The sequence below is a fragment of the Falco naumanni genome, chromosome 5 (assembly GCF_017639655.2).
Source record: "Falco naumanni isolate bFalNau1 chromosome 5, bFalNau1.pat, whole genome shotgun sequence".
Classification (NCBI taxonomy): Eukaryota; Metazoa; Chordata; class Aves; order Falconiformes; family Falconidae; genus Falco; species Falco naumanni.
The window spans coordinates 25,016,525-25,035,079 of NC_054058.1; the positions used below are offsets into that span (position 1 = coordinate 25,016,525).

At 50.4% G+C, this 18,555-nt stretch overlaps 1 protein-coding gene across 5 annotated transcripts in view; it reads right to left on the reverse strand.

Moving 5' to 3' along the window:
- Window positions 1-5,924: 5,924 nt before the first annotated feature.
- Window positions 5,925-18,555, reverse strand: part of IQSEC3 (IQ motif and Sec7 domain ArfGEF 3) — a 106,878-nt gene continuing 94,247 nt past the window's right edge. For 2 of the 5 annotated variants that reach the window (XM_040595922.1, XM_040595920.1), the window contains 5 exons: window positions 18,397-18,496; window positions 16,184-16,345; window positions 15,310-15,402; window positions 14,616-14,659; window positions 5,925-12,386 (listed from right to left, as the gene is read on the reverse strand). In XM_040595922.1, coding sequence (XP_040451856.1) covers window positions 11,949-12,386; window positions 14,616-14,659; window positions 15,310-15,402; window positions 16,184-16,345; window positions 18,397-18,496 — 837 coding nt within the window. In that variant the 3' untranslated portion in view covers window positions 5,925-11,948. Of the gene's footprint in view, window positions 12,387-14,452; window positions 14,533-14,615; window positions 14,660-15,309; window positions 15,403-16,183; window positions 16,346-18,396; window positions 18,497-18,555 lie in introns of all 5 variants that reach the window. The other 3 variants (XM_040595924.1, XM_040595923.1, XM_040595925.1) reach the window with 3 other exon arrangements.

The following is an 18,555-nucleotide window of genomic DNA, read 5'->3' on the forward strand; positions in this document are numbered from 1 at the left end:
CTCCTGCCAAGCGTGCATCCATCATCCTCACAATGCCGTCAGCCAGGAAGTGCCTGTGTCTGGAGATGCTCAGGAGAGGTTAGTGCTCCCCATGCTGATACCTGACAGCCGTGACGCTGATGGAGATGCCTCCCGACAGCCCGGCATGATGCTGCTGCGCTGCCAAGGAAATGACACCAGCCTCCATCGGGGCCCCAGGGACCAGCCACAGTCTCTTGCGGGGTGGCATGTGTCCCCACCACAGCCTGTGGGGGCCAGCAGCCCTCAACCCTCATCTGCAGCCCTGTGCAGAGCAGCTATGGAGGGGTTTCATCTTGGTCGTACTCATGCACCACAGAACCCTTCTCCAGGGGACCCTGGGGGGGGGTCCAGGTGTTCTGCTTCCAGATGAGGAAACCCAACCCAGCAGGAAGGGACTCACCCGAGTCACTGGTGTAATGATAGCTGGGGGGGGAACTGGCCTCAGAGGGCCCCATAGCCAGAGCATGGGGCAGGTAACCTGCCCAGGGGCACTCCTGCCCGGGCACTGCATCTCCTGCAACCCCAGGGGGTGCTGGCAGAGCAGGGCACGGCTGCCCACCTGGATTTTTTTCTCCCTTTGGAGGCTGTGTCGCTCTGAGAAGGCTCTTGGCTGGTTTGTGTTGCATCATGCTGTTTGGGGAAACCCAAATACCCCCGCAACGAAAAGCACCTGCGAGTTTAGTGCTGACGCTGTGACCCAGCTCCAGATAAAACCTGTCCCATATTTGTCCAGGTACGAGGTTCTACAGTGTAAACTCAGCCCTTGCCATCAACCTAAAGAGCACCGCTTCCTGCCCGCTCAATGGCTCCAAAGTCCCATACATATTCTTGGAGGTACATCAGCCCCTGGGCTGGCCCTGTGGGACAATGGGGGGATACGGGCTCACCCACACCTTGTGTCTGAGCACGCAGGCAGCGCTGGCCCCTTGTCCCGCTCTCTGCCCATCCCCAGGGAGTCCATGTGCCTTTTGGTCGCAGCTTGCCCTTGTCTGCATGGCTGAGCCTGGTCGCCTGCCACCTCCTCTTCTGCGCATCCCCTCTGACATGTGCCAGAGCTGAATGACGTGCCTTTAAAAATAAGTCCTCGGTGGGGAGAAGGATGTGAGATGGAGTGGGATGCACGCTTTTGGTTGGAGGTGGACAACATCCCCCTCTGCCTCTCCCTGCCCTCCCGATGGTGCCACGATGTCCCAGCTCCAGGTCGCTGCCTGCCCAGCCCATGGTACAAACGCTTGAATCAGTTTTTGAAGTGTTTGGTCCTGTAGGAGGGAGAGAAGGAGAGTCAGCATCCCTGTCCTCTCTCTGCACTTACTGCAAATGAAGGGATTAGGAATTATAATCAAAGATTCTTATTTTAAAGCGGCTTTTCAGCTCTGTGAGGGGAACTTCAGCATGATGCTCCTAGGGGAGGTGGGTGACAGAGCAGCTGTCACAACTCCAGCCAGCACGGGTGCTTGGGCAGCAGCAGCCGAGGCTCAGTGGTGCCTGCCGGGCTCCAGGAGCAGCTGCGTGGGGCAACGCTTCAGTGGGGAGAGGGTATGTGTGCAGGGGGTCTGGGTACCCTGGGCCCATGGTACAGGGGGGTCCCATGTCTGAGTACCTGCCTTGGCACTGCGGAGTGTGTCAACTGCGCACTGGGCAGGTGCTACTGTCAGCCTGCACTGATGGATTTTCAGGGGTTCCCAGATGCTTTGAGCTTTGAAATCAAAGGGGGGGCTGTTTCTTTGGGGATGGAGAGTGAGTCTGTATTAGCCATGGCTGTTTAAATGGGAGCTTTCTGGGTGGGCCACACAGCCATGGTGAGAGGTACGCACCATCCTGGTCCCCCTGGCAGCATCCAGCCACTGTCTGGTGGGCTGCCACATGTACACAGCCCTGTGGGGGCTGCCCCCCTCCCCGGCAGCACCACAGATCCCAGGACAACCCTCCAGGTGTGGCAACTCCTCTGCAAGGCAAAGCCTCGGGATCTGAGAAGGATTGGCTGCTGCCTGTCTCCCATGGCAGCATCTGCTCCTAGGATACCGAGTGCCAAACGGCACCAGCCAAAGCATCCTGCAGTCCCCAGGAGGCTTTTTTGCCCCATACCACCAGCAGCATCTGCCCAAGTGAAGCACCATGATCTTTCCTCTTTTTCATTTTTTCCCCCAGCTCCATTCTCCTGCTGCGCTCATGGCAGACCTGTGTGAATTGTTAGCAAACTGCTGTTGTTTTCACTGGCATCTCTGCCGCCCTTCCCTCTGCTAATTATTATAGCAGTGCCTCTTCTAGGGCAAGTTGACAGATGGTCAGGGTTTTATCTTTGAACAAGCTATTTAATAGGGGCTTCTGCTTTTCTCTTGCACATTTTTTCCTGGCTGCGTGTCCTGAGATGCTGGATGGGTTGCCCTTTTCACCGGGGATGCTGGAAGATGTGAGCTGAGGGTGAAGGCTGAGATCAGATCCCAGTGGGTGCATTTTTTTCTTTCCCTTCAGAAAGGGACAATAATTCTGCCCGAGTTCATGTGGTGCTTACTGAACTTACTGAGCAATGCTCTGCCTCCCTACAAAAAGATGTGACAGGGAACCAGTCCCCATGAGGAGCTGAAAAGGGCTGTGTCAAATGCTGGGTCCTAAGGGCAGATCCTAAGTGCACAGAAAGTCGATGTAAGTGCTGAAGCCAGCACGCAGCCCAATGGTGCCAGCTGAAATCTGGCTTGCAGAGACTGACCTGTGCTCCAGCTTACACTGCCGTGGGCTGCATGGCTTTGCTGTGGCCCTCTGGGTGCAGGGGAGGCAACTCCTTCTGTAGGTGGAGGGTCACAGGCTGTGACTGTGAAGACAGGGAGAGCTAACGCTGGCAGGGATTGCCTGGCCAGTGAGTGGGGCTGCCTTAGATGCACCATGGAGCCATGTATGACATCCGCTGATGCTGACTGTTGACTGCTGATCTGCCTGGGCCATTGTACTTGAAAACCCCATTTGAAGTCTGAGACAAAAGCTCAGCAGGCTGCAATGTCTGAGATCTTGTTCTTTCTGGAGCAGAAGCAGCTCTCAAGCGCTGGAGAGCTGAGCGGGGTGAGCGGTTCGTGCAGCCAGCTTGTAGGCACTGGGAGGGCTCGCTGCGCCCCCCTGCCCTTGTGTGCCTGATGGATGTGCCAGGTTTTGCTTTAGAAAGCTAAAGCTGGGATTTCCCCACACTGTTGCTGTGTCCCAGGCTCTGCAGGGGATATACAAGGACCCAGAACCTTCTGGACCTGCTCCAGGAGCAAGGGGAAAGCTTCCCTTTGCATGACAGTGAAGACCAGGGAAACAGGGGGAGGCTTGGGGCACCAGCTGCTTTGTGGCAATGCCTCAGTGGAGACACCGGCACCAGGCCCTGCCTGGTATGACCAGGCTTACTGCAGAGACTATTTTCCCTGTTTTTAGCAGCCTTTCTGTGTACTTGGTTCTAAAAGGTTTTCAAAGCCAAGTGTCCCAGACACTTAGTACGATTAGCACGGAGCTGTCTGGTGATGTCTACCCCAGTGAGAGGGTTAGTGCGGGTCTGGGCTCCCTGCACAGCAGGGCTGTGGCACCGCTCGCTGTTTTGTTTTCCCTTACCTTCACTTCTCCCTCCCTAGGAAGGTGAAGAGGGTTTTGGCAGCTTTTCTTGCCTTTCACTCGGGTAGTTACAACAGTCGTAACACCAGCTGTCCCAGGTTACACCTATTCCTCCTGCCAAGGCACTTCTCCTGGTGGGGAAAAAGCTCCACTTGTAGCATCCCTGGAGGGCTGGTGCCCAGCTAACTGCTGTCACAGCCCGGCTGGCAGCCCCCCACGCTGTGCCCTGCCTGCCTGCCTGCGCCGGGCTTAGCTGTTTCGGGCCTGGCGGGGGGCAGCACAGAGATCTCTGCTCAGAATATTTGGCTTTGTGTTTTTCCTACAGGGAACGTGTTGTCCTCCTATGCTGCCCGAACACTTTGCTCCAAGTTTTTTATGAAATATAATGAATAGCTCATTTCAAACAGGTGGTAAGGGGAGGAAGGGGGAAGCGCTTCCCCCACCACAGGCAGCGGCAGGAGGAAGGAGGGCGCGGGGACAGCTGTGGTGGGGGTGTACCAGCAGCGAGATGGTGGCCACGGGAGGGGCGAGCATCCCTGCACCATGCAGTTGCACATCCTGCAGAGGAGCGTCAGGACACCCAGGGGACACCCAGGGCTGCTGCCAGCACGGAGCCCTGCAAAGCCGTTGCCTTTCAGTACGTCACCCTGGGCTGACCCAGCTCTTTCTCAGCCAGCCATGCAAATGGCATGGGGTGGCAATTGGGAGGACATGGGTGACTTTAGTGACCTGCGGGTGGACACCAGTTTGCAGCAGGGTGTGGGAGGAAGCTGCTCTGTTGCATCTGATTTAGTATTAGGAAATTTGTGAGTAGCAAAGATGGGCCACCAGCTCAAGGAAATCCTGAGTGTGCAGCTGGGCAAGAGGAGGAGAGGGGCCATTTGTCATGTTGCTAACATTGCAGCAAGTCTACGAGTAGTCAGCATGAGACTTCTAAACATTGGAGATGAAGAATTGAAATGTACTTAAAAGTCAAAACTTCCATAATGTGAGGAAATAGGAAGGTGTACATGGAATATCAGGATGGGTATATTTCACTTAAACCATTTTTTCTGCTACAATTCTTGGCCCTACAGTTCTGTAGAGGAAGATCCTTCCTTCTCCCCTTCTATTACCTGTTGTTTTGGGTTTTTTTTAAACTAACTTCATATTGTTTGGGACACCCTACTCTTCATGAGGAGGAAGGCTTAAGAAGACAGGATTCTTGTTTTCAAGAAGTCACTAATGACTATGCCACACTGTCAGACCCCACAGCTGGAGCATGGGTGTTGCATAAATTAAGAGCCTACCCTACATGCTGGAGAACAATCCCGGCTTGTGGTTTGTATTGATTAAGGCAGAAAACACAACTTCTCAGCCAGCTTTTAACCTCAGTTACACTCATTAGCTGTAGGAAAGATGCTCCAAGACCAGCCAAGTGTGGCAGAGCTCCTAAATGGTTAAATCCCACCACCCTACTCACCATCTGTCCTCATCCTTGAGGTATGCGCTTAATTTCAGCCACCTTTCTCAGGTCAGGCAGGAGTATGTGCATGATGCCAGGTTGCTGGACTCAGGATCCGAGCAGTGACTTTACAGAGGGGCACCTCTACCCCAGCAGCTGATGATGGAAAATCTGAATTTGTGGGGAATAGTGGAGCCTGACTCTGCGATCACCTGCACCCCAGGGACCCCCAAGACACCAGCACAATCCTTCCAGAGTACCCCAGATGTAGTGGAAAGGGGCCCATCGTGTCCTGCACACAGCAATGACATGGCAGGCACTGTCCCCTCGCTGTCCCTGATAAGGGACTGTGGCACGGCAGCCTCGGGTTTGCGGGAACCTTCCTGCCACTACATTGCTCCCTGAGGGCTCCACTCCATGTTGGCTTTGGGATGGGTACTTGACCCCAGGGACAACATCTGCAAAGCAGGAAGGCAGCAGGCTGCGTAGTGCCGAGTTCGGTGGCAAGTCTTCTGCATCTTGCTTGATGGGGGTAGGTAGAACCCACTCGCAGCAAAGCACTTGAGGGATGTGCTTAATTTAAAGTCCGTCTTAAAAGTTACAGAGAAAAGCTGCATCTCAAAATTCTCTGTGGAAAAGAGCAGTGTATTTTGATCAGCTCTGAACACGCTATATATATGTTATTGCATATTATGTACACTGTATAGATTTAACGGTGTACAGATGCAATGTGACAATTGTGGTAACGTGCTTTTTGGACTGTAATCTCTTTGTAGCAGCACTACCTATATATGCTATATAGTATCTGTCCCAAAGGGACATGCCATCTTCTGATTAATAATAGTATCTGCACATCGGAGCACGTTAGGAGTATTTCACATATAGACAATCTGTTTTTATTGCTTTCATCTTTACAGCCAGGTGTGCGATCTAAACATCAGGCAGAAACTTCTCCAATAATCTCCTGTTTCAAAACAACTTAGAAAACGACTGTTTGGGATGGGCTGATTTATAATATATCCGTGGCACACAAAAACATAAATGGAAGCCTCTGCACCCCTGGGAAACTCCTTGTCTCAGAGGGATTTCTGTCCTCCCAAGTGTTTCACCATGGGCTTGGGGATTTAAGAGATTCTTTGAAGCCAGCAAGGAATGTGCAACCTATAGACAGGGTTTTTTTAGCAGGTGCAATCTGAATCCAGCATCTATTTGACTCAACTGCAAAAATGTAGGTTGCCTTCCCCCATCCACTGCAGAGGAGAGTTTGCTTTGTGTGCACGTGTTTGCCTCTGATGATCTCTCTCATCCCTGCGCAGAACTTCACAAAGGTCAGTTTCATTAACCTTGGGGTTATGTTTTGTGTAAATATGCATGTTTATCTGATTTGCATGGGAAATGTCATTTTCCTTACATGTCTCCCATCCAAATGTTAACCAAGCCTGAGCCTACGTAGCTTGTGAGATGTGCTGTGATGGTAACTGCAGCCAGCACAGCTGTCCTGCTCAGGCAGAGCACAGCTGCATACGCCTGATATTTTTGTACGGTGTGTTCAGCTCTGTGGATAGTAGAGGTGCCTACATGTTATCTGCCATATAATCCTACACGTTGGCAGACGGTGTGTGCATTAACACACAGTATGTGCTGATGTCTCCGGGTGCATGAGTTTCTCTGTGGCCAGCTGGCGTCCAACACACACACTGGCACATGCGGCTTGTGAAGTTGCTCTCCTTGTCACAGCGTGCACACACAGCAGCATGCGCTTTGCATGGGTGTGCAAGCCTCCTCCCACAGAGGTGTAGAGCTACACAGACATGAGCAGAGGGCTTGGGGCTGGCTCTGCTGCATGCCAGAAACATGGAAAGGAAGGAGCTGCAGCGCAGAAGGGCTTTGCCTTCCCCCCCTCACCGTTTTCCTCTCTGCCTCACTACAGGGGTGAATTTCACATTGAGTTGCCATCTCTCGGACAAGATTATTTCTTCCTGGTTTCCTCTGGATCTGATCCTCAGAGAGCCTGAGCACTGAGCTAGCTTCTGCTGCATTTGATGAAAAATCAGCAGTAGCCACAGCGGGCTGCCCCTGAGACTCAGCACTCCCTGGGAGCACCCCCTTGGTGTGTCACCCGTGTGCCTGCACATGTCACTGGAGCCCAGGGACACGGGGGGTGTGTGTGTGTGTGGGGGGGGGGGGAGTGTCTGAGGCAAAGAAAACATTAGCGCGCAAGTGACATATCTCAATATAATTTCTAAAACTCTATTAATTGAACAGATAAAATACCTCTGATCTATTTTTTGTTATTTTGTTACAAAATATTAGCCATTTGGACTCTTTGCTAGGTGTGACCACAGCGCTGTTCCCAAAGGCAGCTTTTCTTCATGGTATTTACAGCAGGAAACAGGTACAGACAGACAGGTGCTTTCAAAAGCCTACACACATGTAACGCTTCTGTTGTTAGTTTTTTAAAAAGACACATTCAGATGGGGTTGTGACTAGTGTTGAAGAGCTGAGTGACTTCAAAGCTGCTGTCCCAGGCATGGCTGTGAAAGGACAAGGACAGCTCTAGCTCACAAAACACTGCCGGCAGTCCCTGGAGCCTACATAGCACAGTGAGGCAGCTGGTGGAGGGGGAGACAGGGGACTCTGCTCAGCAACTTGCATTTCAAAGCAGAGGCTCTGTCAAGCAGCAGCTTCCTTGATTTAGGGCTCAGATTTGTTTTGGAAACCTCACAAATATGTGCAGATAGTTGCAGGCTGAGCCTTCTGAAAAACACGTAACAAAATTCAAAATTCTTACAAGCTCAGAGGCCCTGAAATACTTCCAAATCTGGTGGTACCTTTTTATGAAGAAGTTTGAGTATTGATGAAATTCTGGTTGTGGACCATACCTACACCTTTCAGTTACAGGGAGGAGAAAAAACGTGAACAGTGGGATGCTTTGAAGGTCTTGCAGAAAGCACTAAGTGTTGCTACCACGGTGGTCCAGACTATGGCATTAAAAGTACTACAGCAGCCAGCAAACACTGCATTAAACCCAAACTGTTTGCACAAAGCTTGATTCTCCTGTCGCATGTTTTCCATCCCTTTGCTACTGGTGTAAACAGATTAATTTCACTGGACCTGCACCAGCATGAGCAAGAGAGAACAAGGACAGAGCCTGACAGTTTGTGTAACACAGCTCTGTAGACCTCAGTAACACCTTGTTCTCTTCTACCATCCAGCAAAGCCACCTTCTTGTTTGGCCACTGGCTACCCGACACTCACTGCAGAATACTTTTAACTGGATTTCTCTTTTCTCTCTGCCTCTCCTCCTTTTTCAATATAGAAGGATATGAATTCGGCAGCAAAAAGCCACTGGTTCATTTGGATCGATCTAATCTCTGCAGCAGCTTCCTGCCTGATTCCCCCACCTGAAAGATTGTGCTAGGTTTATCTTCAGAATCACTGCTGTCAAGAGCTGGTGCTTTTCCTTTGGGCAGATCCCTCCAAGTGATCTGCGGTACACATTTTGTCCTTCATTACATTGTCACTGACATGCTCCTTTTAGCCTGCACCCTGTCAACAATCACTCTGCGCGCAAGGGTGTCTGTTCACCGTTCTACAGCTACACTGAGTCTGTGTGTCTTGCTTGCGTGTGGGAGAGCTGTGGGAGCAGACAATACAATAGATCAGATGAGGTGCAGACATGCTTTAAAGTGCTTGTCATCCTTCGAGACCAACCTTCAAAGGAGAAAAAAAAATATCCATATTTTGAAGTGAAGTCCGAAGGGCTCAGTTAGACAGTAGAATTTGGAGCAACCTGCTCCATGACAACCTGGAATAGAGACGTTTGGTGTCTCTCCAGCTAAACACAACAGAAGATGCTGTAACTAGCAGGCTAGAAGAGAGCAAGATTATCTACGTTTGCTTCTCTTGCCCAAAACTCAAGGCCAGCATTAGCCTTTGCAAGGGCAGGGAAATGGAGCCAACTTGCCATGAGAGACTGCTGTGCCTCAGGTACCTCAGCACTTCAGCTAATTTGCTTCCGCCCTTCATCCAGCGTGAAGGGAAGTCTCATGGAAGCTTCCTTATTTCTTCTTTAAATTCTTGTAGCTCTCTCAATCAATTATTAAAGCAGCAAACCTCTCTTGTAGGAACTTCATAGATTTGTCATAAATATTTTATCTAAAAAATTATTTCATCAAGTACCTTAGACTTTTGTTGATGTCAGTTTGTGTTAAATGTCAAGTAAAATCTAATTTATTTATTTTAACACACAGAGAGACCTTCAGTAGCTCACTGCACTCCAGGAGAAAACAAACAAGTACTGCCACTCAGACAGTGAAGCAACCACTGAGAAGGGAGGGCAGTGCCACTGCTTGCTGGGTGCCACCCCTTTCACTGCAGCAGCCAGGAAAAATAAAATAACGGCCACACACTACGTTGACTGGACAGTTGGCCGGACAATGGCAGATGGCACACTTGGGCTTTCCCAGGAAGCTATGGGCAGGTCGGATGAGATCCCAGCTGCCATAAGGCAGTGGGGTGTCACCCTAGAGGAAGCCAGCAGCAGATCGGGCCAGCTGTGCCTCACAGCTGGCTGGAGGGTGTGGGGCTGAGCCCTGGCTGGGGTTAAGGACCTCTCCCTGTGCCTAGCTTTGAGATGTGGAGCATCCTCACTGTCCTGAGGGGCTGGCTAGAAGAAAGCTTCTCTGGTGTGAAGGGAGACTGGGCTTCTATCAGGGTTTTCTTACAATCTTTCCTGTCTTCTGCTTCTGCAGTCCTCCCTGAGGCTGTGCCTGTTGGCTCCTGGTCAGTACATTTGCTGTTGTGTGTAGAAGTGGCAGCCTAGCGCCCTGCTCCATCTAAGCAAATAACTTGGACAGACCTGTTGGCATACCTGGGTATGTGGGTCAGGCTCAGAATTAAGGGGACCTGGAACTGAGCAGGTTCCAGCTCTGGAGGGCTGGCCAAGCACAGCAGACCCTTCACCCCAGCCCCTGTCTGCTTCCCTAACCCCAGCTGGGCTTATGCCCAGGTTAAATAAGTGAACTCTTCCACTGGAACATTTCAGCAGAGCCAGCAGACATCCAAAGAGCACTGAGGGGAGCCAGTCCCTGATGCACTGGGGGGGCTGTCATTGGCAATAGCCCCAGAGATGAGCATACTGGTGCAATCCCTAGGGAAACTGCTGTGTGGCTTTTACCCTGCGAAGTAAAAGAAGAGTTTCCTCCATCCATCTTCATTGTCCCCCTTTCCCTGACATTTTGCACGTCCCCACCACTGCCAGCTACTCCTGACACTCCTCACCCAACAGCTGTGTCATCAGCACCCAGTGCTCATGTCTCAGCCTTGCATGGGAAGGAAAAGCATTTATTTCTTTTCCTCTTAAAATAAAAAAAAATAAAAAAATAAAGGCCCTAAAAGGCATTCTGTCCTATTCTAAAATCCTAATGTTGATCTTCTCAAGCCTTGAAGGGGGACAGAGTGAGACCAAAGCCTTTAAGCTAATTAATACCTTCTCCTCCCTACTGCTTGAAGAGATACTTTTTTTTTCTAAAAATACCTCCATAGCCCATTTTTAATGCAGTCTTCCTCCATATCAATGTCCCCAATAAGGCAGAGGAGCTGTCATCTCTATCTCAGGATCTTCCCCTCCCCTCACTTTGAAGCTGGGATAGGGAGGGAGAGAGCAGAAGCAGCCTTGGAATCTGGTTATCTGGGCTGCTTTCCCTCAGGAAGGGCTGATGGAAGCAAGAGCATAGCCAGGCAAGAGATACAGATGGGACCTCCCTGGATGGTCTCCAAAAAGCCCCCTCCCTCTAACACAGGAGGAGGTGCCCAAGTGAAGGGAACATCCACCTGAGAAGGTGAACCTAACATTTGGCTTTGCTTTCAGAATATAAGAAAGCAGGTGAGCAGGAAACACAAAACTAGCTAGAAGGAGGAAAGCAGAGGTGGGTCTGTTTTATGCTAGAGAAGACAATCTTTGTGTGTGTGTGTATGTGTTGAGGTGGGAGGGCACCTCTTGGTGCCGTCTCTTTGGAAAAGTATTTATCCATTCCAGGAAGATCCCTGGGCTTAATCCCTCCCTTCTGCTCCCTCAGAACTACTTGGTGTTTCCTTTAGTAAGCATGCGCCGTACATACGCTACCATACAGGTGTATTTACATGTGATGAGGTCTGCTAGGTCTCAGCAGAGGTCTCTGGTACAATGCTCCAATATAACAACAGAAAGAGTTTTGGTGTTCAGAGTGAGGCCATCTTTGCGTTGTACTGCAGCTCAAGACAGTCTCTCCTCCTCTCAAGCTCTCTTTCACCCGTGCACTCCTTTGCTTGGAACCGGCTGCTGCAAGCAGATAATATTTGAAGAGCAACAAGGAGAAAGCACGGCAAGTGGTACAAGTTGTCAGCTCCAGCTTAGCAAGTGGCAGCAGTGGTGGCAGGGGGAGCTCCACCCCCGGGAGTGCCCCAAGGCGAGTCCTTGGCACAGGTGAGTCCATTTCTCTCCGAGGCTGGCAAAGTTTTGGGGTGAGTACAAACCTATGGCCAGGTAAATGCAAGGCAGGGAAGGAGGCTGAGGAGTAGCAAACGGAAGACACAGTGCCTAGAAAGCAGCAGGTCATCAAGCCTCTCAGGGCAGCAAAGTGCTACATGGGGACAGCACGAGCACAGGAGGCCAGCTGGGCTGGCAGGGTGTGAGGACGTGTGAGCATGTAGGTTGGCAGTTTCTATAGATGGCTCCTCACAATTAGCATCATCTTGAAGGGAGACAGGGTAAGAGTTAGGTCAGTCGGCTTTTTTTTTCTTTTCTTCTTCTTTTACTAAAAAATAAATCACAAACTAGATCTCTGTAGGCCGAAAGGGTCCCCGGGAGGCGGTGGGCAAGGGAAGCAGGGAAGTCTGTGCTGTTTTGGTGCTGGTGGTGTGGCTACACAAGGCTGCGTGAGCCACTGGAGTACCTGCGCCTCTGAAGCAGGGAGCTAGGGGGGCAATACTGGTGGGGGTGGTTGTAGGGAGGTGGTGGAGGTGGGAGGGGAGGCTGATGGACCAGCTTCATGGGGGTCCCGGGGAGCCCACTGCCCACACCACGCCAGGGGGTGGAGGTGCAGGAATCAGAGGTGACGTAGCGTGTCAGAGTCTGGTTGAGGGCCGGCTCCATTCGAGCGAGGCACGGCTTGTCCAAGACAATGACTTTGACAATCTGCTGGCACTGTACAAGTGTCCCCGCTGAGGCGGGGTGCGAGGGCACCAGTGCTGTCTCCAGCCGCTCCCGTGGCATGTTAAGACGTGTGCTGGGCTGCATTCCACTCTCGGGCCCCAGGGCGGAGTTGTGCTGGTACGTTTGAAGCCTGTTGTGAATTGACACCTAGTTTAGAAACAGCCAAAGAAGCATTAAATGTTACAAGACTTTTCCCATCTGCTGCTACTGGCTGCCCTGAACCCCCACCACCAGTTGGCCTCACATGCATCAAACCCTCCCTCCCTCAAAAAAACAGCAAAGGCACAGCCCCTGCCTGCACAGCCCCCCCAGTAGCTCCATTGCCCCCATCTAGGCCTAAGTGCCCCTGTCCTTTCCATCACGTCAAAGGCGGCAGGGCCAGCGTTCCCAAATGCAGTGCAACTTTGATTATCCAAACGGCACAGGGAACGCAAATCAACTCTAGGAGTGGAGGCGTCCGTGAATTCTCATGATAATGAACAGACCTCGGAGGTCATGCCCTTGTCCCCACCAGCAAAAAGGAGAGGGGAACCAGACAGCAAGGTTTCAGATAATTGAGGTTGTACATTTCAGCAAAACGACAGTAGCTGAATCTGAGATAGAGAGAGACAGAGAGACTCAAGCCTTTCCCAGCTCCCTGCCTTTCTGAGTAGGAAGGTACACCACATGACTGGTTAATCTGTTTACAAAGGAAAAAGCAGAAATCTGACATACTCTAGCAAAACGCTCTGATCCATTTGATGATTTGTCAGTGAAAGGAAATGATTTTCAAAAAAAGAAAAAAGAAAGAAAAAATGTCCGTCTAGCTCATACAATGATAAAAGAAATTCATGATGAAATGGTAGCAGATTAGATAATCTCAAAGAAATGGAAATGCTCCTCTGCTGGCAGAGTTATTGCTTGGGCAGCTGAAAGGGGGAAGGGAAGCAGGAGGTCATCAGGGTTCCCGCAGAGAGATGCTGATAATGGAGTCAAATAAGGGAGCTCACTGGGTCCAGTTTGAAAAGGAGGAGCTGGACTGGACCGGAGGTCCCTAGTGGGGGAAACACTGCAGGAAAATGGTGCTTCCCAAATGGTGGATGAGGTAATAGTTCCTCCTGGCAAGGACATGGGCCGATGGAGACCTCAAACTAGAGCAAAGTTGCTGGCTCAAAACAGAACGTCAATCAAATGACAAACACTGAGTAGGAAATAAGTGCTTGCAGGTTGGCATGGCACTTCCAGCTAGGCAGGGGTACAGATGGGCAGATGGGACAACGGGGGTGCCCTGATTGTCTGGCATGTTGGGCAGCAGCACCAGCAACTGGGAAGGAGAAGCTGTGGAGTGGCCAAGCTCCCTACCATGCTGGAACAAGGATGAGCTGTCTGTCCCTACTCAAGCATGGAGGTTGCTCAGACTCACTGCACAGCAGGACATAATATTGTCTCAGTATTTATTCAGGCAGTGGAACATGCTGTAGGAAAAACTAGTTGCTGGGCCATGAAGTGCTAATGACATTAGGATACATGAAAGCCGTTCTCCACAAAGAAACACTCCTCCCAACAGGAATAGGAAATTGGCTGGGAGAGGCACCTTTCCCAGGAAGGGGGTGTCTGCAGGGAAATAGGGCGCTCTTCAGGAAAAAGGAGCAGCACCCACTCCCCACAGAGAAGCTGAATCCTTCAAGTAAATATACTATGATGAGGGGGGAAAGAACTACCCTGGAAAAGGGCAAATTCAGGACAATGGAGATATTCCAGACAGGGAGAAAGTAGGAAGCAGTAGATAAGATTTTCAGTGTGAAGACTGCATTTTCCTGTTTCCTCACAGGCCGTGGGAGTATGGGTGTCTGTGAAGAAACAGGCAACCCACTGGACGCTAGACATCCCTGCAAAGATAGATGTACGCAGGACAGCCAAGCTCCCTACCAAGGAAAGAGAAGCTCTAGGGAAGGTCTCTGGTATACAAAGGCCATGCTTAATCCCCTTCAAGGTGGGGATGGGAGACAGAGCTGCAGAGATTGTGCAGGAAAGCTGGGCTGCGGGGAATTTGCATGTGATGCTGCATGGAGTTAGCATGTCAGGGAAGTCTTCAGTGGGTTCTCAGTCTCCCCATAAGCAGTGGGGTGGGTTAGTCTACAGCGTTTGGGAGCTTGGTCCATGAGGGATGTTACAGTTATAAAAACGGATTGAAAATGCTTTGAAGTTTAGTTTGGATTTGAAAGTTGTATTACCCGTCCTAGCAGTAACTTTTAATTGTATCTCTGGAAATTGGTAAAATTGTCAGTCTGGCTGGGGAGGCATTGATTAAAACCTGAGAAAAGAAACAACAGAGAATGTGAGAAGAGCTGAAGTGAGAGAGAATTACTTACCTCAGCTGCTCTGCACTCTACTTACCTCCACTGTGCTGTCCGAGACCTTCTCCCCCAAATCCTTCTTGCCTTTGAAATAAAAGGAAAGACCTCACTCATGGGGTCTGTACCTCTAGTCAACAGCTGGCCCTCATACTCTGGGCTGGAAAGCTAAGTGGAGAGGTGCAGGGCCAAACAAGACTCTTGACTGCAAGAAAAATCCAGACTCTGTTGCAACCTGATAGCTGCTTAGTGGGGTAGGAAGAGGCCATTTTGGGGGCCTATCCTTAGGTCCTGCTTTCAAGTGCCATTTTAGTGAGTTGGTAGCCACTCACATCTGCACTTGATTTTTGCTGCCGTACAAGCCCAGGCGTGAATGGACACAAAGCCTTTGATACAAAGAGGCTGGTCCAAAGTGCTGGTGAAGAAGCTGAAGTTATTAGTGCAGTTATTATGTTGCATCAGGTCAGGGAGGAAAAAGTGGGCCACATTCTCCAGCAGTTACCTATGCTCCATCAGTAACACCTCTTTGCTAGATGTTACAGCTACAGACTGGGTAATGAGACTTCAATGGCTTTTCTAGGGTATTTGAAGAATGTGTATGTTCTCATATTTCCACTATTTGCCCAAGGCTAAAGGATACAAAACTGAACACTTGGCTGTTATGCTCACAGGAGTCAATGAAAACACACTTGTGAAGGCAGCACTGCTTGACCAAGAGAAGCTGTGTGTCCTCTTACCTGTTGGAGACCCTTGCTTAGACTGCAGTTCCATCTGGGCTCCATTGGTCCTCAGTGAGAGAGTTTTTGCCCCTTGCTGTTTCTCCAGCTCCCCTGCAAGACAGACATACAGAAGTGAATGAGAAGACGGATGGATGGAAGGACACCAGCATACTGAAGAAGCAATACCGGAAGTCAGCAAGAATTAATGTAAGAAAATGACAGGAGAGTGTCAAGAAAGAAGAGAGGAACAACCAAGAAAAAAACCAGAAACTGGAGAGGACTTGACATGTGGAGGAATTTACATCTCTCCACACATCCATCTATGACCTGCATTTATACAGAATAGATTATTGCTGCACGGGAGAGGACCACTGATGTTGAGCTACTTTGGCTCATCAGTTTATACATGGAAAGGCCATCAAAGGCTACACGGACATCTAATCCGTGTAAGACAGGCAACAGAGGGACCCAGTACAGACTGCTTGTCCCCTAGACATTCCCTGAGTGAAGGAAATCTCTGCTAGGCTACCAGACCACTCTTGTACTTCCTAGTTATCTACAGATCATATTTGCATAGTCAAGGGAGTATTGGATGGAGAAGAGTCTTTTGGGTCTGACAATCCAAGCTTCACTGCTCCAGGCCACTGATTCACACCCCCTGTTCCATAAGCATCATAAGTAGTTAAACTCTTCTATTTCTCCTGCTGGTGGGTGATCACAGAGCCTGGTTGCTTTTTTACCCTGTCACTGAACACAAGAACAATCCTCTGCAGACTTGTGCTGTTCATTGTCTTTCCCCCTGTTCCTGAAGAACCCACTTCCTTCACCCTTTCTCCCTTGTAGACATGCAGTGTGATGGCATTGGAATGTGAATTGCATTAGAGGTCCTTACATTCAATTCGTATCTGCTCCAGCTCTGTCACTTCTGCTATTGACTCTTTTAGATCTTCCACAAACTTTTGCATTTCCTCAGCACCCAGAGCACAGAAGTGTAGTACTTGTTTCTTCTCCGAGCCTGAAACTGGAGTCACCAGTGTGATGCCATGGGGGTAATCTGTAAAGATGTGTCAACAAAGCAAAGAGGCATTAGGCATTCTTGCTAGAGTAGTTGGCTGCTTGGTACCTCTGCAGAACAGAGAGTCTCCAACATGAGTCCAAAGAATGGCACCCCTAGAGTCTGTCACACTGCAAACTATGGGAACCTGCAGCACTGCAGCCCTCCACGGGAACAGAATGGCCTAGCTGCAGCAGCAAGGCAAGTGCCACCAGCACCACAGTGCTGTCAAACCCAGAAAACTCTAGCTCTTAGTTACACTTAATGCAACACTGGCTCTAGGAACCCAAGCACAGGGGTAGGGCTGTAAAGCCCTTCTGAATCTGTGGAGGAATAAATAGCATATATGAGGCCAACAACATTTTTTCTCCTGTGGGAGATACAGCGGGAGAGGCTGGCTCTTGGAGTCAAAGCTAGAATAGCCATGAACATCCACAGTGGCAGGACTACTCCCCAGTCTCTACTTCCATCAGCAGAGAACATGGCAGGGGTGTTTGCACAGCATGGGTGGGGAGCTCATCGTGCTGTGCAGAGAGAATGGTAAAGAGAAAGATGTAGGTTTGTAGCCTTCTGCTTAGTACTCCTCAACAGGCAAAACACACGGGAATGTAAATGAAAGGACATGCACAGCGTGAAAATACCACAACAAAAGCCTTTGTGTTTTAAAGATCAGGCTGGGTGCAAGGAGGTCGTGGCTGGAGATTCAGCCAACAAGCAGGAGAATGAGAGTTTGCAGAGAACTTGCTACACTTGTGACCGAACTTTCTCTACCTTCTCAATGGCCAGTGGTTTCAATCCCTTTTCTCTTTCCCTCTCATCTTTCTCTACACTTAATTTCCCTCCTTCCCCATTCTGCATTCTCTTCTCCTCCACTGCTCCTGCATTTGCCTGACTTCTCCACCCTCTTCCTTTACCAATCTTTAAAAAACAAGTCAAGGAACCAACCTGCTATTTGCTGTCAGCCCTCAGCTACCCTGTTTGTGTCCCAGGCCCCTTTTCCCACCCTGTATCTCTCTCATTCGTTCAGATCACAAGCTATTTAGGCCATCTGCTTTTCTGTTTCTGCAGTGGACGCCCAACAGGATGCCTTTGCCAGAAGATCCTTGGGCACTCACAGGATAGTCACCATACCACTGAAAGCTGATCCCAGCTCTGGTGGTGCCTCCTGGCGATGCTCTGTTATGAATGACTCTTTGGTACACACAGGGATGTGAAAGCCTCCGCACGCTGCAGAGGGCAGGGTGTTGATAGAGTGACTCACGCTGCCAATAGGGTAGAGGGAGGATGTATAGCCATAGTGCTGCTGCTTAAGTCTTACTTCCTTGCAACGTGTTCTGCAGGTGCTCACAAAAACCCCGGTGGGCATCAGCTATGTTTGCCCGGGACTGCTGTGCAGCCCCTCTGCCCACACCAGGAGGAAGCCTGCTTGTTTCTGGAACTCCTCCACTGCACAACCAGCCTCAGTCATGACACATCATGGCTCTATTCCCAGACCATCAAGGTCAGGCTGACTAGGGCTGGCCTCTCGCCATGCTTTGGTGGGTGCTGTTCCAAGGGTTCTGCTTCTGCCTTGGGAAGTTTTCAGCACAGTATGGCACAGTGCAGGGAGGTTGCAGCAGCACCTGAGCTTTTATCAATGTCAAAGGCAGAGGTGGTAGTTGTGACTTTGGGCATGAGCAGCAGTTTTGTCAACGAGGTTCTCCACCTGTGGTTGGCTCCTGAGAGCTCAGTGAGATGTATCTGCGGATTGATTCCTTCGTTCCTCCCCACTAGTGCTCTCCCTGCCACCATGACAAGCCAGATCCTTCAATGAGCTTAAGTTCAGTCCTTCTGCAGGTGCTCGTATCTAGTGAGAGGTGCCAGGAACCTCTTCTCACCACGTTTTACCTGCACAACAATCTCCTCAGCACCAAGCCTCAGTTTTCTCCCCTCCACTTTCAACCCTGATGGAATCTCTGTTCTGATGCAAAGTCACACTGGGTGACACAGCCCCCTCCCTCCTCCTGTTCCCTGCCAAACCACTCCAGGCAACCAAGGAGCAATGGACTTACATTCATTCTCAAAGAGATGGAACTGCATCCCTAGCAGGCCGACTGACTTGCAAAATGTGTACGTTGAGGAGCTTTTCTTCTTGGGGCAAAGCTTGAGGATCTGTTGGAGGGAGAGAAGCATCATTGGGCAGGGTGCTGGGGAACTGTGAAGCAAGAACA